The sequence below is a fragment of the Heterocephalus glaber genome, unplaced genomic scaffold (genome assembly GCF_053883595.1).
Source record: "Heterocephalus glaber isolate CG9 unplaced genomic scaffold, H.glaber_assembly_v1.0 deba00001479, whole genome shotgun sequence".
Lineage (NCBI taxonomy): Eukaryota > Metazoa > Chordata > Mammalia > Rodentia > Bathyergidae > Heterocephalus > Heterocephalus glaber.
In genome coordinates, this window is record NW_028258316.1 from 933,191 (window position 1) to 957,685 (window position 24,495).

Sequence of the window (24,495 nt, forward strand, 5' to 3'; positions counted from 1 at the left end):
CCATGGAGAGGTCAGGGCCCTGTGCAGGGTCGGGGAGCACTGGGTACTGCCCCTCACTGTCCTGGCTCAGGACCCTGCCAGGACCAAATGCCCCCTGGGGGTTCCCTGAAGAGATGTTACAGGAGGTGTCCTGAGGACAGACAGGCAGGGCAGGGCTCTGACTTGCTTCAGTTTATTTCTCAGATCTGGGGTACATCAGGGGTGCAGAGGCACTTTGGGGAGCTCAGGCTGGGGTCTTGGAGGAAGGTACAGAGCAGAGGGGTCTTGAGGGCTGGATCACCTGGCGGGGAGAGCAGGGTCGATGGGCATGTGGGGCCTACGGGGTGCTTCCAGCCCACGCCTCCCTCCTGTGGACCCTGCAGAGCCTGCTCCTCTGAGATCACAGCAATGCCGCCAGTCCAGCAGTGAGAGTCCTCTGCCCTCCCTCACTGTCTTGCCCACCTCCCTCCTGTCTCCCCATCCAGGCTCCCTGGGGACCTTGCCCAGGGGCCAGAGACCCCACGGCAGGATGGTGCCTGCGGGTAGAGCCCCTGCCCCTGGCACCTGCACCCCCCACGAGCGCTTGGGGTCAGCCCTACCCCAGTGGCTGGGACCCGGTTTTCCTTCTGACAGCCACACCCGATGTCCGCTCTGCTCAGGGCCTCCTGTGTCTCCCCCTCCCCCCAGAGGTGGTGGATGTGTACAGAATGTGTCAAGGAGTGAGTCTCTCTTCCCAGGTGAAATGCCCACTGGACTCACTTACCTACTCCTTCCCCTTCAAGCACTTATCTGCCAAGAAAGAAGTCCAGTGGCTGCTGTCAGCCCCAGGCCAAGCTGGATTCCCACTGGCGCTTCCTGGCCCCCTAACACTGTGGACCCCCCCCAATAAAAGCCCTGGCAAGCTGGCCTGGCTGAGTCCCCAAACTGCACAGGTCCCGTCCCACCTGTCCCCCAGCCCTGCTCCTCAAAACAAAGGCAGTGGTCTTTCTCCATGGGCATCCCACCCCCCAGGCCAAGGGCCCTGCATCCTGGGCCTGGCAGCCGGGGATACTGGTGTCCATCGGGGAGGGGGCTGGTGGTAGGCAGTCCAGCCCCTCCTAGCCTGCCCGGGGTGCACTCAGGGACCTGCCTACCTCTAATCCTACCCTAATCCAACCCTAATCCCTCTGGGCAGAGCAGCCCCCAACCTGTTTGGGGTGGGAAGACAATGGTGTCCTCTGTGAAGCCCTGGGCCTTGCAGAAGGCAGAGAATTTCTCCTTCAGCTCAGCCCTCGGGGTCTGGGTGCGGCCTGGCGGGGGGAGAGGGGCTGGATCAGTTGCTCCTGTCTTGGGGACCCCTGAGACATCCCCCTGAGGGCCAGGCCCCAGGCTTATACCCACACCTTCCAGGGCTGGGCACCTACTGTAGAGCGTGGCCATGCGGAAGTCATGGTCAATGCCCTTGGTGTCCAGCAGTGCATACTCATTGTAGTTGATCTCCACCACAGAGATCAGGGAGGTGCGGCCCCAGCCTGGGGACCAGAGGCAGCAGGTCAGGACCCCAAACACCTAGCCACCCTCACTTGGGGAAGGGCTGCCTCAGGGGGACCCAGAGCTCCCCCTCTACTTGCCCAGGATGCTCCCTCATCCTGGCCGCTGTCCTTGACCCTCCCCAGAGGGCTGCCAGCCAGCTCCCTGCCTCCTGCCACACAGCCAGGAACTGTGCCCCAGACCAGAAATTCTGGGGGACAGGAAATGCCCAGGCTCAGAAAATCAGGTCACAGAACTCTTGGCCAGAATGTGTATGTAGGGGGGGCTCTGCCTCCTGGGGAGGGAACTGAGGAGGTGTGGAGGGGACTCGGGGCACCGTGTGCCTTGTGTGGACAGCACAGAACTGGAAATTCCCCAGGGAAGGGGAGGAGCGGCTTGGCAGAACACAAGTGGGCTGCAGACAGTGCATGTGGCAGATCCACACAGGTCCGACCCTGTGGTGTGGCCCACACCTCGGGCAGAGGTCCAGGTCAGTGGCCTGCGTCCCGCCCGGGGGGATGGCTGAGCGCCCACTCACGTGGACTGTGGTAGCTGTAGGAGCCGGGGGTCTCCGCGGGCCACAGCTGCATGGTCCGGGTCTCACACTGGTCCTTCCTATGGGCAGGTCACCTCCAGGTCAGGAATCTGGAAGGTGTCCCCAGACCGCAAGAGTGGACAGGGTTCTCTGGTCCCTGAAACCACACCGCGTACCCGCCCACCTGAGGAAGGTAGAAGTGAGGTTGAGGCCACCGTCCTCGCGGGGGGTCACCACGGTCGAGCACATGGACATTGACGCCTTCTTTTCCCGGAACCAGCTCGAGTTGGAGGCGAGGCCCGCGCTGAACCAGTGCCCCAAGAACTGCGGGGACCGGACAGCAGGGCCCGGGTCGGTGCGACCCCGGGGACCCGCATCCCGACCCTGGGCTGGCTTCCCCACTTCCACCCCTCCCTGAAGCCCTGCCCAGTACCAGAAACCCCGCCCTGCTGCAAAACCCCTCCCCATCGAAGCCCCGCCCCGCCCCGAGGCCCCACCCCCTGCCTCCCAAGCAGGAGGGGCGCCAAGTTCCAGCGGACCCCTGGACCCCCCACCTCCGTCCCGAAGGGCGGGTTTCTGCGCCATTCCGGCCTGCGCGGTGCGGCGCCGCCTCCTGGGACCTGAGGGGCCCACGTGTGCCCGCGGGGACCAAGCTGGAGCGGCACAGTGCCCGTGTGGTCCGCGTATGCGGGGAGACGCCTGCCTCACCTCCTGGCCTATCTGCCGGTCGTGTTCCCACGCTGGGCACAGGCTCTGCGCCCTCTCCCCAGGGAGAAGACCCCGCCAAGGCCGGGTTGGGGCAGGGCACCCTCACCTTGTCCTGTTGGAAGTCGGACTGCAAGGAGGTCTGGGCCTGGGCTGCAGTCTGCAGGACCCCCAGGACCCCTAGCACTCCCAGCAGGACCAGCCCGGTCCACAGTGAGCCCAGAGAGGCCATTGTGGTGCCGGCAGGTGTCGGGGCCTGGTGCCAGCAGTGCGCACAGAGCAGGGGGCGGCAGGAGCAGCCGAGGGCACCAGAGAGACCCCTATTTATTGGCCAGGCTTGGCCTGCGCCCAGGCCCAAGGACAGCCCACTCAGGCTCGTGACGTGGGGGGGGCAGGGTGGCCAGGCCAGCTGCAGCTGCATCTCCCACAGGGCTGCTTATGCAAGAGGCTCCCACAGAGCTGGCCTGGGCCCCGCTGCCGAGCAAGCGAGCGAGGGTGGGGAGGGTGGGTGAGGCCCCAGCGGGGCACGGCCAGTCCTTCCTCAGTCCCAGGGCAGAGCAGCCAGGAACCCTGCCCACAGAGACCCCCAGCAGCCAGGAGGGGAGGCTGCGTGTGCCTCAGTGCTGCCCGGCTCTGGGGCCCATCACACCCCACTGGGGCCAAACCTTCTTAAAGCCCTGCCCGTCGCCCCTCTCCAGGCCCCAGCCCCACAGGGAACCCAATAGTTTGGTCCTGAGACCCCCAGGCCCAGCAGGGGTGAGAAGCGAGAACCAAGGTGAAGAAGCTCAGTGAAATTGGGGACCAGAGAAGGGCCAGGGTGCTGGGCACAGCTTCCGCATCGCCAGCCGTTGCTCTCATGGTGGCCCTGTGGGCACCTGGGGAAGGAGGGGCTGCAGGCTGCCAGGGGCTGTGGGCACCTTCAGGTGAGTGTCCCCTGGGCTCAGGGGGACACAGCCCCACGGGCTCAGCTCACCTGCTGTGCCCTGGCCTGGGCCGTGGGTGGCAGGCGGGGGGAAGGGCACTGGGGGCCGCTGCATCCACTCTCCTGCTCTGCGGAGGAGCCCAGGCCTCAGCCTGCCCAGGCACCCCCCAGGGTTTTGAGTGGGGCAGGGGCGGTGCCCTGGGCCACTGGAAGCTGCTGGACAGACCGTTCTGGGTTCTGAATGCCAGGAGGAGTGGAAGCGGCTTGGACTGCAGCAGAGGAAGCCAGGCAGGGGTGCAGGGACAGCCTCCTTGGGCCCCAGGGTCCTGTGATTTCATGGGGCGGCACTGGCAGCCCGCAGGGCAGGCGGCCCTGAGTTCCTGTTCAGACTGTGGCCCGTCCCTCTCAGCCTGTCTCTGCCATCGCCGCGCTGTGTGCAGGAGTGGGAGGGAGGGACGAGACCCATTCTGGACGGCAAGAGTGCCGCGGAGGTCCGGGGATGCACTGCCACGGCCACAGCTCTGGAGCTCAGGGCTGGGCCCCTGGGGCAGAGCCATTCAGGCCCAGGAAGGGGCTGAGGCCAAGGGGCAGCGGCACAGGGGCAGCCGGGCCCAGCTGACTCCTGCACAGCCTTGGCGCTGACACAACCCCTGAGGGTGCCGCACAGGGCTTCCCTGGAGTGTCCCTCGGCCCAGGGCGGCTGTGGGATCAGAGGACTCCCCTGCCCAGCCTACCAAGGGGTCCTGGCTGGGCTGCCCCTCAGGGACCACAGTCCTGGCTCTGTGCCACAGGAGGGCCCTGTAGGGAGCAAGGGGGCCCCGGTTGGAGTGGAGCTCAAGGTAGTTTGAGGCAGACAGGGGTCCCCATGCTTCCCAAGGAGGCTCATGGAGGGCCTGCCGGGTGTCCAGCTGGGGGGTCCCAGCTAAAGCCCCCACGCAGCTGTCCCTGCCCTCCCTGCCACCAGCCCAGGCCTGTGGCCTTCTTGGGCTCAGCCCTGCCCCATCCTGGCCTCCCCAGCCCCTGGGCTCCAAGACCGAGGGCTTTCCTCCTCTAAATCGCAGCAGCTGGGACAGGCAGGGACTCCCCGTGCCCCATGGGCCACACTCACCCCTGCCCCGAGGGTGCACCCACCTCACCAGCTTCCCCAGCCCAGCCCCTGGCAGGGAATCCACTGTCTCACCCAAGGACAGGCGTGGTGACAGCTGCTACCACCTGAGCATGAAGGTTGTCACCTGCACCCCGAGCTGCCACCAGGCCGGGAACAAATCCAAATCGCTCCCCCTAGAACTGTGAGGCCAATGCTGCAGGGCCAGTGTCGCGCTGCCACCCCCGTCTGCACCAATGATGGCGGATCTGGTGGGGGCAAGGTGACCCTGGCTGGAGTCCAGATGGCCTCCCTGAGCCTCCGTTTCCTCCAGGCCGGGCTCCTGAGGGCTGTGGTAGAGCTCACTGGCTGGGGCCCCATGCAGGGCTGGAGCTGATCTCCCCGGGCCTCCTGTGCACGTGAGGCTGGACGCCCACTCGCCTGCCCAGGTGCCGCTCACTCTGTCCTCTCCTCACTGGGCTGGATGCAAATCCCGGGCAGAGGTGAGCTCAAGGCCCTGGGTCCCACCCCTAGGGGCCCCACTCTGGTGGAGGGGGGGATGGTGCTCCATTACTGGGCTTCCCTGGGGGCCTCACCCAGGATGAGAGGCGCTGTCCCCGCACGTGAGAGGTTGGATGCTGCCCCTTTTGCCTTCTCCATGTAACTGGGCCAGGGGGAAGGGGGTTACCCTCCTCCAACCTAGGGAGCTGGGGTCTCCACCTGCTGTCACTCCGTGTCCGGTCTCAGTCCAGGGAAGGGGGCACCTACTGTGACCACCGGTTCCCAGGAAGGACCCCAGGCCTCACCCTGCCCCACACTCCCTGCTCTGCCCCCCATACTGGGGCTCGAAGCCCGCTCCCAGCCTGCTCAGGGTGGGTGACCGTGGCACCTTTGGGAGTCCCTCTGGGTGGCTGCCCCAGTACCTGCCCCAGCCTGTCCCGGTCTGGTGGCCCAGCTCTGTGTCCACCATCCCCACCAGGGTGCAGGCTGCTGTTCCTGGTCCCTTGGCCAGGAGGCAGGGACAGAGTGTGCCGTGCCGGGGCTGGCCTGGCACCAGCCTGCCTGGTGCATGGGTCCAGCCTGGACCAGGGCCACTCACGAGGTCACATCTTCTGCACACCACCTCCCCCAGCCTCCTCCTGGGATGTGGCCCCTGACCAGCCTGCTGCACCCGAGAGCCAAGGGGCCCCTGCCCGGGGGATTCCTGACATCCCACCCTAAATGGCCCTGAGGCTGAGAGGAGCCCAGAGCATGTCCCCTGAGAGGCCTTGCCCCTCACAGTCTCTGCAGCAAATTCTGAGGGCCCTGGAGACATGTGAGTTCGGTGGCCCAGACCCTGAGCTCCAGGAGGGCCCCTCAGGACCCCTCAGTGTGGCTTCTATCACAGGGAGGCCAAGCAGGAGAGACTGGGCATCTCTCTCCCCCTGCACCCTGAAAGCCTGGGAGGTCGCTGTCCTATTCCAGGCTCTGAGTGTCTCCCTGCAGCGTCACATGGGTCCTTCATCTGCTGCAGCCCACCCTGCTCATAGGACCTCTGGGGCAGCCTGGCCTCTGCTGGGCACTGCTGCCAGGGTACAGGCGAGAGCCCTGGGCTCTGCCCCAGACAGGGCCTGCTTCTGGCAGGTGATCAGCAGGCCCGCTGTCTCCCTCAGGGGCCCCATGTCCCCCCAGGGAGCTGCGTTGGAAGCTCCACATGCAGGGATCTAGGGTCCCCATCCAGGCTGGAGTAGACCCTGGAGCAGATGCGGGGAGGGGCCAGGGAGGGAAGCAGCCTCGGGGACCCTGTCTGCCAAGCCTGCACTGAGGGCTGCTCTGGCAGACAAAGCATGAGTGAGACAGAAACAGAGACCCTGTAGGGCACAGCTGGGGAATGGCTCAGTGGTACAGTGATTCCAAGCATGCGCAAGGCTCTGGGTTCAATCCTCAGGATACACACAACAATCGTAGAGACCCTGTATGGACACAGCAGCCAGAGGCCAACTCCTGGGAAACCCTGGCCACACAGACAGGTGTCTCGAGATAAAGATAGGATGCAGATCTCCAAGGGCATGAATTTTTAAGATTTTATTTTATTTTATTTTATTTTATTTTATTTTATTTGCAACAGGGTCTCATTATAGTTCAGGCAGGCCTTGAACTTACTGCGATCCTCCTGTCTCAGCCTCCCAAGTGTTAGGATTATAGGCATGCATCACTATGCCCAGCTTGAGGGCATGGATTTTAAAAATGCCTACAGACACTGAGAGGGTGAAGGGCCCACAGGAGAGGAGCGGGCCTCGGGCCTCATGAAGGCCGGGTCTCCGAGCATGGACCTGCAGGGCCAGCTGCGGACTCACCTGCAGGACAGGTGTGAGGGACAGGTGGACACGCAGTGACAAGGTGACACCTCGGACCGGACGCAGAGGCTGATTGAGTTTTGAGAAATAGATGTTCAGCTGCCCTGCTGAGCTGACCTTGACCTCCTGGCCCAGGGTCGGGGTGAAGACGCCGTTGTGCTCACTCGCTGCCCCTGGCTAGTCACGGGCACTGGCCTCTGCCGGTTTGGAACTTCTCTTCATGACATTTCCCTTCTCTCTCCCGGGTTCCCTTGTGCAATCATTTATTTATATCAACGTGCACTGTGGGCATTTATTTTATGCTTTGGCGTATGAACTAATGTTTCAGTTTTTAAAATTTTTTTGGTGTTGGGATCCAACTCAGGACCGTGTGCTTGTGAGGCAAGCGGTGGCGGCACTACTGAGCTAAATCCCCCGCCCAGCGATTCATTATTTTGTTGCTCGAATTGTTCCAACTGCGGCCATTGGGAGCGCCCTGTCCCTCCCTCCCTCCCTCCCTCTCTCTGGCAGTGCTGGGACCTGGGGCCTCACACATGCTGGGCAAGTGTTCTGCGACTGAGCTGTAGCCTCAGCACATTTTATTTTACTTTTTAAAGTTTCAGAATTTTTTATTCAAAGGCTGTCAAAAGAAATAAAACAGAAAAAAGCTAACAATCTGATCAGCTGTACAGTTCACAAGTGTAATTTGGCGTTAACAAGTCCTAGGAAGGGAAACTACAGAGTTATCTCGGACCGGACAAATACATTACCACTGGCAAGTTTGTGGCACTAGTAAAATAAAAATAAAACATTAACTTTCTTGGTCATATAGATATCTCTAAGAAAATCTTTTTTTCAGTCTGTACAAAAGGCCTTTCTTCATAAATTAATTTTTTAATAATTTAATGGCTGTCTTCTATGTGATGTTTAGCTGATTTTCTTTTTTTTTGGTACCAGGGATCGAACACGGGACCTTGGGCTTGTGAGGCAGGCACCGGAACCAGAGCTAAATCCCCGGCCCTGTTTCCCAAATCTTACCCAGACGAGGATGGCACTTAGTTCAGATTTCTAGCAGCAGATTTCCCCTCCCCTCTGAGTTATCAAATTTCTGTCTTAAGTAATGCAAAAATATCAAGAAGTGAGATACCCAGGTTTGTAAATGTACTAGGTTCACGGAGGGAGCCTCAGCACTTTTTTTTTGAGACAGGGTCACCCTAAGTTGCCCAGGCTGGCCTAGAACTTGTGACCCTCCTGACTCAGCCTCCCGAGGAGTAGCTGGGATGACAAGGTGTGAGCCACCCGTGGCCCTGTGGCCCTTTCACATCACTCCAGTTACGCGCTTTTGCTTCCGTGGGGTTTTTTCCCATTTGATGTTTCGATGGACATGAACACGCACACGGCCGTCACCCTCGTCCGAACAGTGAGGGTGTCTGTCCCGACCCGAGTCCCTTGAGGCCCTCGGGACTCCCCCGCCGCCCACTCTGTTTTCTGTGGCTGTGGCCCAGGCTTCCTCTGACTGCAGCCACACCACGCGCACCTTCCGGGCTGCTGCACGCTCACTTTGTGGTGTTCTTCTGAGCCCGTGCGATGCTGGGGTTCGGCCTCAAGCTTTCCGGCTGAGCAGACAGCATGGAGGGTGGCGGTGCCGCTGGGGGAGGGTCGGTGTCCCCCAGGGTGTCTGCGCGTCCCCGTGCCTGTGCGCGGGCCTGTGCACATCTGTGCAGCATGCGCGAGTGCCTTGCATTTACGCACACGTCTTTGTGCCCCGGCGCCCCCTGTGCACACGTGTGTGAGTCGTACACACAATGCCCGGCCTCCCCCTGGCCAAGCCGTGCACCCCCTCACTCTGGCTCCCCTCGCTTGTTTCTAGTCAGGTTTAGGCGGCCTGAGCTGTGGCTGGGAGGCCCGGCCAGGGCTTGGGTGGGTTCTGCTCCTCTGTGCCGATTTCTGGCTCCCTGGGGAAGCCTCTTGCAGACGGAGACGCCACATCCTGGCCCTCTCTGCCTTGAGCGCGGCGCACAGGGCGCTGTGGGGCCCCTGCCGGCTCAGGGGTTCTGCAGAGGCCGGCTGGTGGGGGCCCCTTCCCAGGCCAAGCCCGAGGTGAGGGGTCACCGCCCGGTCCTGAGGTTCTGCCCACGCCTGCCTCAGCCTCCCCCTGGGGTTTCAGTCAGCACCCTCCCCCGAGGGCGGAAGGCACGGGGCTCCCAGCTCCGTGTTCACACGGACAGCGGGAGCACTCACGGTGGGGAGCAGGCGGATGTGGGCTGTAGGTGACCAGGCCCTGCGGAAAGACGCCTCCGGGGGAGGGAGGGCAGGGCCACCCCAGAAGGGCTCCAGTCCTGCTCTGGGGGCCGGGCCCACCATGCCGACCACCTGGTCCCTGAAAACTGCAGGCTCAGCGGCAAAGGCCCCAGCGGGCAGCGGGTCTAGGCCCAGCAGGCCCAGGTGGTGACGGCAGGGGCTGCTGTCCCTCGGCCAAAGAAGACACTTGCCCTGCCCCACGCTGCTGGCAGGCAGGGCTGGGGCCACGCTGGCCAGCGTGGGCCGGCGGAGGCCACCCCACCTGCACCGGCGGGCCTGGGGCTACTCCTGTCCGGCCACAACGGCCACCCGCGCTCTGACCCTCCTCGCTGCCCTGGGCGCCGGGTCGCTGCAAGGCATCGCCCAGCCTGAGGGGCCAGGCAGGAGCAGCAGGTGGCAGAGGGACCCACGCCACGCACCTGTGCCCCGACTCTGCTCAGGAAGGGGCCGCGCACGCCGGCTTCCTTTGGCGTCAGTTCTTTGGAATTTTTTTTTTTTTTTTGGTATCGGGGATTGAATTCGGGACCTTGCGCTTGCGAGGCAGGCAGCAGAACCACTGAGCTAAATCCCCGGCCCAGTTTGAGGCCGCGCTGTCGGAGGCGCAGCGCTAAGAGCGCGGTGCGCACTTCCTGTGGGCGGACCCCGGGCGTGCGCTCTGCCGGGGCTCCGGGGCTTCCTCGGAGTCGGCCTCCATCCAGCGCGACCGCCGGCACTTTGTGCCTTCTGTCCTCCGTGTTCTCTTGGAAAAGCGCAGACAACGGGCTTCTTTCTGCCTCTCCGCAGACCCGGGCCTGATGTCCGCCGGCGACGGGCTCGCTCCGTGTGGTGCTGGGGGTTGGACGGGGCTTTGGACTGAGCCACCGCAGGCCCTCTCCTAAAATTATTTTCTATTTTGAAGCAGGGTCTGGCTAAGTGACTACATCACCAGCCTGGGCTCAACTTGCAATCTCCCTGCCTCAGCCCTCAGTGGCGGCCACACCGGCTTCCGGGGCGCCTCTAACCGTCGCCTGGGCAACGGGGTCCGCGCCGAGGTCAGCGATCGGCCAAGTCAGACCTCGCCTGTAAGGGCACGATCTGGAACATTCCGAGGCCACTCGGCAGGCGGGGCGCGAGGCGGGAGGCTGGGCTTGCGGCTCCTCGGCCTCGGGGTCACCGACCTCCGGGAGGCCTCTTCCCAGCGCGAGGCTGCCGAGCGGCAGCGGGCTCCGACCCAGACCGGCCCGCCCGCGAGAGGGGCGGCCCCCTAGGGGCGGGGCTTCCAGCCCAGACGCGGGCGCTGACTCGGTGATTGAATCTGGGTCCCGCGCGCGGTGGGCGGAGCCTGGGGAGGGCGTGGTCCGGGAGGACCCTCCCCTCCGGCCTTGGAGGAAAGAGGAGGAGGCCGGAGCGGCCGTCCCGACTCTGACCCGATGGCAGCTCTCGCGGGGCTGTGAGGTCCTTGCAGGGTCATGAGCATGAAGGGGCAGCGAAGGGGAGGTCCGAATGGGCCTCCGGGGCTTCAGGGAGGAGGCCTCGCGGCCACCGGGCAGGAACAGCTGCCCTGGGAGCAGAGACCTGAGCGACCACGTGACCACGCATCTTCCGCCGGGAAAAGCATAGCGGGGCAGAAGAGGCTAACGTGGCCTCTGGTCAGCCTCGGAAGGGGGCGTCCGAGTCCTTCACTGACCATGGACCCAAACCTCTACAAACATGCCTGAGATCCCAGCACTCGGGAGGCTGAGGCAGGAGGATCGCAGTGAGTTCGAGGCCAGCCGAGGCCACATACAGACATTCCTCAACTAGCAACTGAGTTCTGTTCCTTAAACAAATCGGTCGCTAAATGAGGAGCAGCATGTACGTTACAGTATTCAGAATAAAGGAACGGCCAAAGGAAACTCCAACTCGATGACGATGACTTTGCTTATGTTTGCATAACTCTTAATGGGTAGTACTGAATGTAGAACACAGAACCACAGTACTGTACAGCACAAGTAGCACAAATGACAGCACCGTATGAACAAGGTGAGCTGTACAGAAAAAGACATTGAGGATCTGTGAACAAGACGTACAGAACGTACAAAAAAAGATGGGTCGCAGGTCTGACCAGCTGTTAAACAGGTAGGTTGTTAAACGAAGAGTATCTAGTAATGCTGTCTGAAAAAACCAAAACGAAACAAAAAATGGGGAGCTCGAACAGACCTCTCCTTAAATTGCGGGTGTCAGGTATCCAGTTCCTGAGATGAAAACGTGGCCAGGGCAGGGCCTCCCTGTGCCTTACAGGTTTGGAGCCAGTTTCCTGGAAGGAAAAGGGCACTGTACCTTGGTAACTGTCCTGAAGCTGCGGGATTTGTTTGGTTTTTTTGGTACCAGGAATCGAACTTGAGCCCTTGTGCTTGGGCAGCAAGCAGTGAAACCACTGAGCTAAATCCCCAGCCCTTTGTTTTGCTTTTGAGACCTGGTCTCTCTATGTAGCCCAGGCTGGCTTTAAACTCTAGAAATCCTCCTGCCTCAGCCTCCCAAGTACTGGGATCACAGGCATGCACCACCATGCCTGGCTTTTTTTTTTCTGGTACCAGGAACTGAACTCAGGACTTTGCACACATCCCCGGCATGAAGCTGAGGTTTTTAAAAAGTACAGTCTTTGTTACTGATGCTCATAGTAGACAGGGTCTCACTATGCAGTTGTCTGGGGAACAGAGGTCCCTGAAACACACACTGGGGACAGCGAGCCGGGGGTGAAGGCCGCCTCCTGCCAGGCTGGGATCACAGAGGGCACAGGGCCCTGGGCCCACAAGCCCTGAACCCACCCCCAGGCTGCAGCTTGGCTGGCATCTCCCCCTGGGGGCTGGGGCAGGGCCCTGGACCCCCAGGCGGGCTGAAGGTGACTCTCAGGCTGGTCCAGACCTCAGGGGAGCCGGAGCAGGAGGGAGGCTGTGTGGGGAAGATGGCGGGCGGAGGGGGGGGACGGGACACGATGACCCTGCCAAGTGGCCACCAGTCTTCCCAGGCCTCCGTTTCCCTGTCAGTGCAGAGGGGGTGAGGAGAACCCTGCAGAAGCTGTGCAGGGCTAGGTGGGTGGCGGAGGCCAGCCCTGAGCAGGATCGGGCCAGGTGGGCGCCTCTGGTGCCCTCGCTCTGGGCTGGCTGCCCCGGGCCAGGCCATGAGACCTCCAGGTATGCAGGACTGGATGAGGGTCAGGCCAGTGGCTGTGGGGCCTCTGTGGTCTCCGTGGGTCCCGGGTGCCACGCCCACACAGTTGTGGGGCATCTGCATGGTGTCGGGGCCTCCTCCTCCTCTTGGGCTCCAGCGGAGGGGGTGGGGTGCCCTGGCCCACAGGGAGGCACAGGGACTGAGCTCGATGGGACAGGTGGGCAGTGTCCTGGCCCTGGGCACCCAGCGGCCAGCATGGTGCTTTGAGGAACTGGCGGCCCTGTGAGGTGAGTGAGTCTCCTTGTCCTGTCCGGTCAGTGGTCACACCAGAGGTCCAGGCACTGCGCATTTATTCACCCTGACAGTGGGTGGGGCAGCTGGCTTGGGGGCCGGGGGCCCAGTGGTGGCTCAGCCAGGGGTTGAGGGGCCCTGTGTGTGCGGACAGGAAGTGTCCACGGGGCCTGGAGGGAGAGGTGGTGGGGACCGAGCGTGGGTGTGGACCATGGTCACGGCAGCCTCTGCCATGGGTCATCTCAGTGCCCAGCCAGGGAGCACGGGCAGCTGCCCCTCACGGGCTCAAAGGCCTGGAGCCTCGAGGCTGGTGCTGTGGCTCAGGTGGCAGTGCACATCCCATCGCCACTCCCTGCGACCCCCATCCCTGGCTGTGGCCAGGAACACGACGTTGTCCTCAGGCAGATGAACTTCTCTGGCATCCCGGGGGCCAGCATCCAGGTCCTGGCTGCAGCCGGGCACCACACTGCCCTGAGTCACCGCCCCAGCCACCTACCTGTCCCCGAGTCCCCTCTGCCCCGGGTCATGCAGGCCGGGCACGTGGGCTCACCCAGCAAGCTGACCCTGATGACCGGCTGGCCGGCCGCCTGTCTGCGGGACAGCAGGAGTGCGAAGCTGGTGTAGTTGGTGTTGACCACCTGGACCTGCCCCGTGTCTGTGCCGGGCCCTGCAGGCACAGGTGTGAGCCCTGCCAGCCCCTCTGCACCCCACCCCCGCCCCGCTCACCTCCGTGCTCCATGGTGAACCATCCGGGCTGGGATGCGGGTGGCAGCAGGTAAGACCAGCTGTCACAGTGCCTGCCCCTGTGGGGTGGAGGAGCACTGAGGGCAGAGGGCGCCCCACGCCCCCCAGGACCCGGCTCTTCTCTGGAGTCCCTGCCCCAGGGCTCAGGACCTGACTGGATGTGACTGTGAAAGGTTTTCCGGGCAGCAGCCCCCCCCCCCGGGCACCCCCAACCAGCACGGGGCAGGCGGGTGCCCAGGGCTGGGGGGTGCGGTGGTCCGGACAGCCCAGCTCTGGTTCTGAGAGGTCACAGGGGAGCAGGGGAGCTGCTGGGGCTTCCAGGCCACCATGGCTGTGCTCGGCGCCTGAGGGACCCCCGGAGCCCACACTGCCAGAGGCTACACCCGGGCTGGCCACACAGAGCGCCCGCGGGCCTCGGCCTCCCGGCCCCAGTCCTGTGGGCACTTCGCTGCTTGGACTCCGAGGGCCCTGACAGGGGCTCCCCGAGCACCCAGGCAGGTGCGCCAGGAGGTTGGTGGGATGGAGAGGTGACCTCCGCATCCCTGCTCCCCAGGGGGGTGGGGCCCCTTCAGGTTCCCGCCCTGTCCATCACCCCAACAGGGGGTGGGCACCCAGTCCAGGTAGGCCAATCAGTTCTCATTGGTGGATGCTGTGATTGGTTCAAGAGAAGCACATGACTCAAGAAGAGCCAATCAGAGTATGTTCCTAAGCGCTTTTTATTTTCCATACCAGGGATTGAACTCAGGACCTTGTGATTGCGAGGCAGACCATGGAACCACTGAGCTACATCCCTGGTCCCCCAGATGCTTTTTTAAAACAACCCTTAAAAAAACCCTTTTAAAAAAACTGGGAATCCTGACACTGTCAGCTCCAGGCTGAGAGATGAGAACCTGCCAATCAGGAGTCAGGCTGGCTCAGGCAGAACTGACAGAGGGAGAGGGAAACAGGGATTGAGCTCCTGGATCCACCCATGCCTGAAATCCATCAGCCTATTGCTTCCAGGATGGCAGCCCAGTAAATGCTTCCCCTTTTCTGTGTGCAATCCACCAGCTGGGTTGGGTGAGGCAGCGAGTCATTGAGCAGTGTGCATTGACCCTTGCCCTGGACAGTGGCCTCGGGGACACTGCTCCGCTGCCCAGGTTGTGGCTGAGCTGCAGGTGGCTCCGGGGCAGGCCCTAATCCTCGACCACAGGGACAATGGGAGCAGGCCACTCACTGCATCATGGCATTGGACATCTCAAAGTGGCCGTTACTTTCCGGAAAGCTCGAGAACAGTGGTGTAGGGGTGCAGCAAGGCCCAGTCCTGCTTCTTGAAGCTGCTGCCCGCCGGGCCTCGGACGAACCAGACTCCCTGGAACTGCAGGCAGTGACAGGACGTGCATCCCACGCGCCCAGCTTCCTGAGCCTCAGTCTCCAGCACCAGAGGTGGGGCCCAGAGGACCCAGCAGGGCCTTCCCGTGGGGCCAGCGTGGCCTGGGCCATGCCTCCTCCCTTGCTGCCCGCCAAGCCCCGGCCCCTACCTGGTGACTGGAAGCCGCTCAGCTGCGGTTGGGCGGGCAGCAGAAGCGAGGTCTGGGCCCGCAGGACTCTGAGCAGGGAGAGCCCCAGGGCGCATTGGGGGCCCATGCCCGGCCGGGGCCAGGGTCGGCAGGTGGAACCACGGCTTGGCTGGTGCCCTGGGACAGCTCGCAGGCCTGTGCACCTGCCTGAGACTCCAGTGCCAGCCTAGAGGCCGGGCCTTGGCCTCCGTGTCCCCTTCCCCGGGAGGCTCCGAGCGCCCTCTGCCCTTCCTGGCGCGGAACCTCCTGTCCCAGGCAGGGAGCGTGACCGGCCCTGGGCCGAGGAGCCATGGGGGCCGCTGCCCACGCCCCGAGACCGCGGAGAGGGCGGCAAGGAGGGCGGGGCCCAGCGCCAGGGCTCTGGAGCCGGACAGAGGGGACTCGGGGGGGCGCTGGACGGGACAGGGACTCAGTGACCCCAGCCCCGCCCGCGCCGTTCTCCCTTGGGCACTCGGGCACACTCGGGACTGCTCGGCAGCAGGGAGCCCGCCCCCGGGGACAGACGGCACCCACGCAGGCCTGCGCCCCTGGCACTGCGCCCCCTGCGGGCGGGCAGCTCCGGGGGCCGAGTGTGGGGGAGGGCAGGCGTGGGGACAGTGGGGCCGGGCCGGGCCGGGCCGGGCCGGGCCGGGCCGGGCCGGGCCGGGCCGGGCCGGGGCCCCGGGGCCCCCAGGCCGCCGACTTCGCCTGAGCCTGGTCCCCTCCTGCCGCTCGCTTCCCGCCCCCGCCTTCATTGAGGCGGGGACAGGGCGCCGCCTCCGCCCAGGTGCCTGGTGCTGTCCTCCACTGTGTCAGATGCAGGACCCTAGTGCTGCCCGGGGCCCTGGGCTGGGGCCCCGTCCAGTCCCCAGCCTCTGAAGGTCTCAGCCAAGACCCTGGTTAAGTGGTCCTTCCCATAGATTTTTTTTTTTTGGTACCAGGGATTGAACTCGGGTCCTTGTGCTTTCGAGGCAGGCAGTGAAACCACTGAGCTAAATCCCCAGCCCAGATTTTTATTATTTATTTATTTATTCATTTATTTGAGACAAGGTCTCACTTTGTAGTTTAGGCTGGCCTCCAACTCACAGCAGCCTTCCTACCTTAGCTCCCGGAGTGCTGGGATTACAGGCGTGCCACCACACCTGACTTTTCCATAGATTTTTAAAACTACTTTTCTTCTGAAATGTTGCTCATCACCTATCGGAGTTAAAGACAAAATACAAATGGTAAGAAATGCTTCTGAGCTGGCGCAGAGCTGCGCGGCTGTAACCCCAGCAACTCAGGCAGCTGGGGCAGGACCGGCAGGAGTCCAAGGCCAGCTGGGCAACGGAGCAAGACTCTCAAAATTAAATTTTTTAAAAAGAGCTGGGGTTCTAGCTTAGTGGTACAGCGTTTACCTGGCATGCATGCACCCTGGGTTCCCTCCCTAGTACTGAAAAAGAGGGAAGATTTTTAAGTAGAAGAGGTTCACTTAGAGCTATCATTATTTTACTTAAGTTTTGAAGAGAATTAGGCAAGCTCCTGATTTGAACTCGAGCTTGTTAAACACTTTTAGAGAAGTTAAACGTGGTCACTCAGTGGTAGAGCACATGCTCTGGATGCTAGAGGTCCTGGGTTCAATCCCCAGCACAACAGAAATAAACAAACTAAGACGTGTGTCAGTTTGAGCTCTGTGAAAGGCCGGCCTGGGCTGCTCCGCCCTTGAAGGCCCCGCCTCCGGCATACTGGAGCAGCAGCCTTCGGACAGCGCCCCCTGCTGGATGCCCTGCCAGGGCGAGACCCTCACTTCTCATTTTGGGGACTTGGGCAAACTACTGCAGGCTCTCCTAGGCCGGGCAGTGTAGCTGTGGTCTTCAGGGCGACATGGGTCCTCCGTGCTGTCTTCAGTTCCCTGGGTTGTGAAGCCACGCGGCAGCGCCTGCCCCGCCCCTCCCGGTCCCTCCAGTCCCCTGGCCCGCGGCAGCCAGCATCCAGCTGCCTGGGGACACGGTGGGGAGCAAGAGGAGACGCCACAGGATGCTGAGCCCTCTCTGTGGCCACCCACCCCCTGCCCTGGGACCCCATCCTCTTCAGCTGTGTGCAGCTCGCAGGGTCCTGGGTGTCCCATGGGCCTAGCAGAGGACCTGGAGGGTGAGGGCCAGCTCCCAGGTGCTGTGGAGGGGCTGAACCTGGACTTCCCAGGATCAAGGGCCTGCCCACCCCATGGCCCCTGAGAAATGCTCGTCCCATGAACCCGGGGTGTACAAGCAGCCAGGTGGCATCTGACTGCGACGGCTCTGGGGACCAGTTTCAGGCCCCATCTCCGGCCCTGGGCCTGGCACCGAGCAGCCTCCCCAGTGCTCCAGAGGGCGGGCAGGGCCCCTTGTCCAGTCTCTCACCCCCTCAGCCTCCAGCTCTGCTCAGGTAAGGTCCTGGGGGCCAGAGCCTCGACACCCACCCTCATCTGACCTGTGCCCCCAGCCTGGGGTACAGACCCCACTGGGCTCACCCCCCAGGGGTGCCTGGCTGGCACCTGGGTGTCTGCTGCCTCCAAGCCCTGGCCAGGAGACCCCAGGGCGGCTCTGCCACGCAGCTTCCCATGTGGGAGCCAGGGGAACCTGGCCAGGACCAGGAAGCGTCCAGGCCAGGAAGGGGGCTCCCTGTGATGACCCGGCTTCTGGGCCCTGGGGAGGGAGCCCTTGAAAAGCCAAGGCACAGTCTGAGTCCCTTCCCATCCCAGCCAGGGAGCACAGAGAAGAGCCAGGAGCCCAGTCTGGCTTTTAATGAGCCCCAGGCCTACTGGACCCGGGATGGAGGGGCAGCTTCTGGCAGAGGAGAGACCCAAGGCTGGGCCAGGGTCGGGCCTGGGGGCTCCTGGGCAGGGTGGTGGTGTCGTTGAGGCTTTGGGGCCGACTTCTCTCACGGGTTGTGTGGCCTCAGCCCCTCGCTCTGGCACCGATGCAGCCTCAGCAGGGCCAAGGGCCCTCATGGCCCATGTCCAGCCGCCTGTTGCCACTCACTGTTCAGGACATGGAACTGGTCTGTGGACTCGCAAAAACCTGGGGGCAGGGACCGGGGATTTAGCTCTGTGGTTTTGCCCCCTGCTGTGCAAGCGCAGGGACCCAAGTTCAATCCCCGGTATCAAAGCAAAAAACACAAAAAAAACTCCGGGGGTTCAGAGAGGTCAGGTAGGCCGGGGACTGGCCAGGAGGGGCTGCCAGCACTCACCGTACACCGGGAAGAACAAGGTCTGCTCTTCGGTTAGGTTGGCGCTCCTCACCCACTGCTCAAACACGCTCAGGGCAGAGTCCCCCACAGGTAGCGAGCGGGCTGCGGACAGGGCTCCTGAGCCCCGGCACGGGTGGGATGGGGCCTGGGGTGTTTTCAGGACACTGGGGCACCTGCCGGGCCCTGGCCCTCCTACACCCACAGGTGGGACCCATCTCCCACCAGGCACCAGCAATCGGGAGGGCAGGACACCCAGGGACACCCAAGTGCAGGGCCACCACGCACCATACAGCTTCACGGACAGCTGCTGCGCCCGCTCCAGGTACAGGACGGCGAAGTCCTGGTAGTCAGTCTCTGCGACAACCATGTGCACAGGCCCCCGGGCACCTTGGGCTGAGGCAGAGTCGGGCAGCGCTCAGCCCCACCTCACCCCACACCCTGCACCCACTGCCCAAAGACCTGTCCTCACCTGGGACCAGGAAGCGGCCAGGGACCCCAGTGTCTCTGTAGAGCTGGAGCACCTGCCAGCAGATCCCATCCCTGGGAGCGGGTGGGAGGGGGCACCAGGTGGAGGGGACCCCAACCCAGGAGCCATGTGGGAAGCTGGCCCAGGTCACAGCAGGGTCGGGGCAGGGCTGAGGCAGGGGCAGGGGCAGGGCTGGGGGCTCTGCTGGGACTCACAGCTTCCGAAAGGTGCTGACAGCCATGGCTGCAACCTGGGGAGTTGCGTGTAGTGCAGTGGCCTCTGCCCGGTGGCCCTGCTCCTGCAGGTAGCGGCAAGTAGAAGCCACGGCCACGAGGAGCCACTTCCCTGCAAACTGGGAGCAGGAGCAGCAGGGGCTGGGGACATCGGATGGGGCAGCTGGGACACCCACCCCCTCTCCCTGCACCTAACCTGCCGAGCATCGAAGTTGGCCTGGGGCTGGATGGTGCTGATGGGGGACAGGGGCCGAGGGGGCCTCCGAACCCTCTGGCCCAGGGAGCCGGACGCCAGGAGCAGGGTCAGGAGCAGTGCAGCCCTGGAGGACCACATGGTGGCAGGGGCAGCGTGGGTGGCTGAGGGCTACACTGTCCCAGGTCAGAGTTCACCAACCAGTGCCCCTGGAAGCCCGGCCCAGGAAGTCCACATCTGTCCTTGGCCTCCCCCTACCGGGGCCCCCAGCCTCCTCTCGAGCCTGACCTCCACAGGGACTGGGCGCCCGGGGACAAAGTCCTTGTTGACCTCTGGCTCCTGGTCCATCCCCTAACCGCCACGTTTCCACTGGGGCTCAGCCCTTTGCACATCCATGGCTTGTAAACCACCAACAGTTGCCTTTATCCCCACAGCCAAAGCTGGCCTCATAAAACCGCTTGCTGTCGGCGCGACCCGGGAGAGTGCTGGGGTCGGTCTCGAACCCGTGCCACAGAGCCTCCACCGCGGACCCATTGTCCGGCCGCCGCTCCTACTCGCCACCAGGGGAGCTGTTCCGCGCGAGCCTTCAGGCGCGCAGGCGCACAAGGCAGCAACGGTCGAGCGCCGGGGCTCTCGATGCCTCGGGGCGCGCCGCGTCGAGCCTGGCCGACTCTACCATAGAGACTCAGGGCCGGCGTCCAGAGCGGCAGCGGCGGAAGTGGGTCCGCGCAGGCCTGCGGGCGGAGGCGCCGCGGTGAGCCCCGGCCTTGGCCCCGTCGCGGTCGTTGGCCTCACCGGCCTCGTCCAACTCTTCCCTGGCCGGCCTTCTCCCGCCGCCACCGGCCCTACACTCCTAGCCGCCCGCCCCCGACCTTGCCCCTTTCGGGTCCACTGTCGGCCCTCACCGCCCCGCCCGCCTGCACCTGCCGCCGACGCGCGGGCTGCTGGGGTCCCCAGGCCGCGGCGGGGAGCCCGGAGACCACCAGGAGGAAGTCGGGCCCCGGCTGGAATCCTCGGGCGGCCGGGGCGGAAGCAGGAGCCGAGGGAGGGGTGGCGCTGGCCCTTCCCTGCCCTGGCACCGGTGTCATCCTGGCTCCGGGTCATGGAGGTCAGAGGCCCGGCCGGGACGGTGTGACCCGGGCCGAGGCCCGTCCGGGGTGAGGAGGGCCTGGGGTCCCGGGCGCAGGAGTCCCGGGAGCCCTGGGGAGTGGGTTGGTGGAGCGTGGGTGCGCCCATGGTGGGGTTCCCAGCTCCAGCCTCTTTCCGGGGCTGGGGGTGAGGGGGGCCTAGGGTCAGGAAAGCTGCTGGTGGTTCCAGGGCCGCCCGGGCAGAATGTCACGATGGATGAGGGGGGCACGCCCCTGCTCCCCGACTGCCTCCTCTACCAGATCTTCCTGAGCCTGGGCCCTGCTGACCTGCTGGCCGCCGGGCTGGTGTGCCGCCAGTGGCAGGCAGTCTCCCGCGATGAGTTCCTGTGGAGGGAACAGTTCTACCGCTATTATCAGGTGGCCCGGGAGGTGCCCCGACACCCAGGTCAGCACCCACATGGGCGGCAGGGCCACTCGGTGGGGAGGGGTCTCCATGAGCACAAGGGTGCAGGCCCAGCGGAGGCCTGATCTGTGACCAGAGGGCCCTGGAGGTCCTGTGGCCCAGGTTGCAGCCCTCGGTCTTGCTTGAGGAAGGAGGCTTGGGTGCAGGGGTGACACTGTCCTGCCCACAGCGGCCACGTCCTGGTATGAGGAGTTCCGGCGGCTCTACGACTCAGTGCCCTGTGTGGAGGTGCAGACACTGCAGGAGCACACGGACCAGGTCCTACACCTCAGCTTCTCCCACTCGGGGTACCAGTTTGCCTCCTGCTCTAAGGACTGCACAGTGAAGGTGAGGGTGTCACTGGGCCTGCACCCAGGCCTGGACTGCATGGCACCCACAGATGGGAGGGGATCCAGCTGCCCAGGACAGGGCCACACGGGAGCCTTCTGTCTCTCACCCTGAGCCTCTCTGGACAGCCTCAGTGGTGGGGCCGGGACAGGGGATTGCTGCTGCCCCTGCCGAGGGTCCTGGCCAGGTCCCACCCACCTGCGCCTTCCATGCAGATCTGGAACAATGACCTGACCATCTCCTTGCTGCACAGCGCAGACATGAGGCCCTACAACTGGAGCTACACCCAGTTCTCCCAGTTCAACCAGGATGACTCGCTGCTGCTGGCCTCGGGTGTGTTTCTGGGGCCGCACAACTCTTCATCTGGTGAGATTGCTGTCATCAGCCTAGGTGAGCAGGGGCTCTGGGCTGGGCCGCCCTGCTGCCCTCTGCCGACAGCCTGCCCAGCCCTGGCCTCCCCGCAGACTCCTTCGCCCTGCTGTCCCGAGTGCGAAATAAACCGTACGATGTGTTCGGCTGCTGGCTCACAGAAACTAGCCTTATCTCGGGGAACCTGCACCGCATTGGCGACATCACTTCCTGCTCCGTGCTGTGGCTCAACAACGCCTTCCAGGTGTGGCAGGGGCAGGGGCAGGGCCAGGGCCAAGACAAAGGGTAGGGTGGGCAGTGGGGCTCCCTGGCCTGACCCACGGCCCCGCCCCCACCACTCACGCCCTGCACAGGACGTGGAGTCGGAGAATGTCAATGTGGTGAAGCGGCTCTTCAAGATCCAGAACCTCAACGCCAGCACCATCCGCACGGTGATGGTGGCCGACTGCAGCCGCTTCGACAGCCCCGACCTCCTGCTGGACGCTGGTGACCAGGCTGTGCCCCCCTGCCGTGTCTTCGACCTGGGGTGTGACAGTGAGGACAGGGCAGCCGGCCCGGCTCTGTGTGCCCCAGGCCGTGCCAAGGAAGGCTTGCGGCGTGCGCTAGACGGCATGTTGGACGGGCACACACGGCTGTCAGAGCGCGCGCTAGAGACCAGGGTGGCCGCACTGCTGGCCCAGGGCCGCACCAAGCCGCCTGAGCACAGCACTGCCAGGAACAAGTACCTCATCTTCACCACTGGCTGCCTCACCTACTCGCCACATCAGATCGGTAATGAAGGGCCGGGGGCCGCACAGGACCCGCAGCACCCACCAGCCAGGCCCCTTGGCCCCCTTGCTCCTGGGCAGCGGGCCCTGCACGCCCGGTCCCGGCCAAGGGCTGGGCGATGCCGGGGGTGGGTTCAGACCAGGCTGGGGTGCTGCGGAGTGACTCTGCACGCTCTGCCTTCCACAGGCATCAAGCAGATCCTGCCGCACCAGATGACCACGGCGGGGCCCGTGCTGGGTGAGGGCCGGGGCCCCGATGCTTTCTTTGACGCGCTGGACCATGTCATTGACGTACACGGACACATCATTGGCATGGGGCTGTCCCCTGACAACAGGTGGGCCTGCGTCTCCTGGGTGGGACCTGCAGCAGCCCGGGCTGTGGCATGTTGGTCCTAGCGCATGCCCTCGCTCAGGTACCTGTACGTGAACAGCCGTGCCTGGCCACCCGGCTCAGTGGTGGCCGACCCCATGCAGCCGCCGCCCATCGCGGAGGAGATCGACCTGCTGGTGTTCGACCTCAAGACCATGCGGGAGGTGAAGCGGGCCCTGCGTGCGCACCGCGCCTACACGCCCAACGACGAGTGCTTCTTCATCTTCCTGGACGTCAGCAGGGACTTCGTGGCCAGGTGCGGGTGACGGGCACTGGTGGGCCGGGGTGGGGCCCCAGCAGTGGGCGCGGGGCTCACCCAGGCCCTGTCTTGCAGCGGGGCCGAGGACCGGCATGGCTATATCTGGGACCGCCACTACAACATCTGCCTGGCCAAGCTGCAGCACGAGGACGTGGTCAACTCGGTGGCCTTCAGCCCTCAGGAGCAGGAGCTCCTGCTGACGGCCAGTGACGACGCCACCATCAAGGCCTGGCGCTCGCCCCGCACCGTGCGCATCTTCCAGGCCCCGCGTCCCCGCCCTCGGCCCTTCTTCTCCTGGTTTGCCAGCCACAGGCGCTGAGGACAGCAGTGACTTGAGCTGTTGGGACCCATGGCGGGCAACAGGCCCTGCAGTTCTTTCCTGTGTGGGCAGAGCAGCTTGCAGCAGCAAAGCCTTAGGACGGGCCTCAGGCCACACACCGAGCACGCGACCACTCACGCTGCCAGGCTCAGCACTCAGGGGCCACTGAGGGTGGCACCACAGACCCCACACTGACCTCGGGGCAGCCTGGGGTGCACAGGATACAGGCCTCCCCTCCTACCCACCCCTCTCCCAGCCAGAGGGTCACATAGCCCACACCTTGGGGTCCTAAGCCTGGGATGGCAGCCCGGTGGCAGCAGAGGGCTCAGGCCCTGCACTCAGCTTGTGCACCAGTGGTGTCCGGCAGGTGTATGGGCTGCTGCAGACACGTATGTGTGCACTTGCTGCCTGGGAGGCCCTGAATAAAGAGCTGGCCACAGCACAAGTGCTGTCTCTGCTGCGCCTGCAGTGTCCCCGGGCTCCTGACACGTGATGGAGGGGAAGCCCAGAGCTGCACGCTGTACTGGTGGCCACAGGATGGTCCCAGCCTGCCGTACTGTCCTCACAGGGGAGGGGAGTTCCCAGGCTGCTGGCTGGGGCAAGGGAGTGGGTGAACTCTGGTCCAGGCAGTGTGGGCCTGGGCAGCCCGTTTGAACCCAGAGGTTCCGGGGTGGGGTGGAGGTGGGGCTCAGTGGGCCGCGCTGAGCGCTTGTCTTAGGATGCCCCGGTCCCCACAGAACAGAAACAGCAACATGGAGGGCTCTGGCATGAGCAAGGCACCATGGAGCAGAGGCCGCCCTGGGCCTGCCGGGGGAGCCCCAGCACCTGCAGTCAGGCGGGGGCGGGGAGCTGGTGCTGCACAGCGTGGGCTGAGGTCCCGTGGCCCGAGGGCCCAAATGTAGTGAGTGTCCATGTCGCTGGACACAAATGAGAGCCATGAGAGGAACAGCCAGGGAGCCTCAGGCCCACTCCATAGGGGTGGTGCAGTGGGGTGTGTCACAGGCCCTGGGTCCGTCCCCAGCCTGCGGAACAGCAACCACCCTGCACAGGATAAGGTGAAGCTCGGAGCCCCAGCCATAGGGCCCATGGACAGCATGGCATAAACCCTTCAGAAGCAGCTGCTGGAAGAGGGCCTAGGGTCTGTCTGATACAAAGTGGAAAGGGCAGAGCCACTGCAAAACTAATGCAGGGGGCGGAAATCAAAAACACGGAGAAATTTAAGACAAACAGGTAGAGTGGTTGACACTAAGAATTCATGAATGTAAAGAGGAAAATGGCAGCCACACAAATCTTCAGAAGCCAGGCCGACCTCTGAAGGAGAGGGGACCATGTGTGGATGCGTCTTGTGGTCTGTGGCTCAACAAGGAACAGAACCCTCACAG

General features: G+C 63.9%; 4 protein-coding genes across 18 annotated transcripts; 1 reads left to right on the forward strand and 3 right to left on the reverse strand.

Annotated features, from left to right (window-relative positions):
- Positions 1-156: 156 nt before the first annotated feature.
- Ptgds (prostaglandin D2 synthase) lies at positions 157-5,793 on the reverse strand. Of its 2 annotated transcripts, XM_087182915.1 has the most exons (9): positions 5,658-5,793; positions 4,831-5,003; positions 2,838-4,448; positions 2,208-2,347; positions 2,027-2,103; positions 1,383-1,490; positions 1,167-1,268; positions 743-768; positions 157-280 (listed from the first exon to the last, which is right to left on the reverse strand). In XM_087182915.1, the coding sequence occupies exons 3-8, from the start codon at positions 3,147-3,149 to the stop codon at positions 743-745; spliced, it is 765 nt and encodes a 254-aa protein (XP_087039041.1). In that variant the 5' UTR covers positions 3,150-4,448; positions 4,831-5,003; positions 5,658-5,793; the 3' UTR covers positions 157-280. The 2 variants fall into 2 exon arrangements, with proteins under 2 accessions (XP_087039041.1, XP_012929353.1); XM_013073899.3 differs by lacking the exons at positions 4,831-5,003; positions 5,658-5,793 and having other exon boundaries at positions 2,838-3,046.
- A 5,648-nt stretch (positions 5,794-11,441) lies between these two features.
- Lcn12 (lipocalin 12) lies at positions 11,442-17,352 on the reverse strand. The gene is given in 6 exon segments (XM_087183366.1): positions 11,442-13,437; positions 13,482-13,573; positions 14,731-14,771; positions 14,773-15,030; positions 16,868-17,030; positions 17,252-17,352. Coding segments are annotated over 6 exon segments (846 nt in total). The 3' UTR covers positions 11,442-13,246.
- Positions 17,353-17,798: 446 nt separating this feature from the next.
- On the reverse strand, positions 17,799-19,366 carry C8g (complement C8 gamma chain). Of its 5 annotated transcripts, none has more exons than XR_001183786.3 (6): positions 19,155-19,363; positions 18,941-19,077; positions 18,729-18,799; positions 18,545-18,652; positions 18,260-18,404; positions 17,799-18,090 (listed from the first exon to the last, which is right to left on the reverse strand). XR_001183786.3 is itself a non-coding variant. In XM_013073811.3 (6 exons), exons 1-6 carry the CDS (start codon positions 19,290-19,292, stop codon positions 18,017-18,019), a joined length of 591 nt encoding a protein of 196 aa, XP_012929265.2. In that variant the 5' UTR covers positions 19,293-19,366; the 3' UTR covers positions 17,799-18,016. The 5 variants fall into 5 exon arrangements, 4 of the variants coding, with proteins under 4 accessions (XP_012929265.2, XP_012929264.2, XP_004848878.2 ...); XM_013073811.3 differs by having other exon boundaries at positions 18,260-18,376; positions 18,941-19,023; positions 19,155-19,366; XM_013073810.3 differs by having other exon boundaries at positions 18,260-18,376; positions 19,155-19,359.
- A 399-nt stretch (positions 19,367-19,765) lies between these two features.
- Fbxw5 (F-box and WD repeat domain containing 5) lies at positions 19,766-23,558 on the forward strand. 10 transcript variants are annotated; one of them, XM_004848816.3, is made up of 9 exons: positions 19,766-19,905; positions 20,469-20,684; positions 20,872-21,029; positions 21,245-21,419; positions 21,494-21,642; positions 21,752-22,169; positions 22,353-22,500; positions 22,579-22,791; positions 22,870-23,558. In XM_004848816.3, the coding sequence occupies exons 2-9, from the start codon at positions 20,492-20,494 to the stop codon at positions 23,111-23,113; spliced, it is 1,698 nt and encodes a 565-aa protein (XP_004848873.1). In that variant the 5' UTR covers positions 19,766-19,905; positions 20,469-20,491; the 3' UTR covers positions 23,114-23,558. The 10 variants fall into 10 exon arrangements, with proteins under 10 accessions (XP_004848873.1, XP_087039035.1, XP_087039030.1 ...); XM_087182909.1 differs by having other exon boundaries at positions 22,597-22,791; XM_087182904.1 differs by having other exon boundaries at positions 19,817-20,259; positions 20,540-20,684.
- The last annotated feature ends 937 nt before the right edge of the window (positions 23,559-24,495 follow it).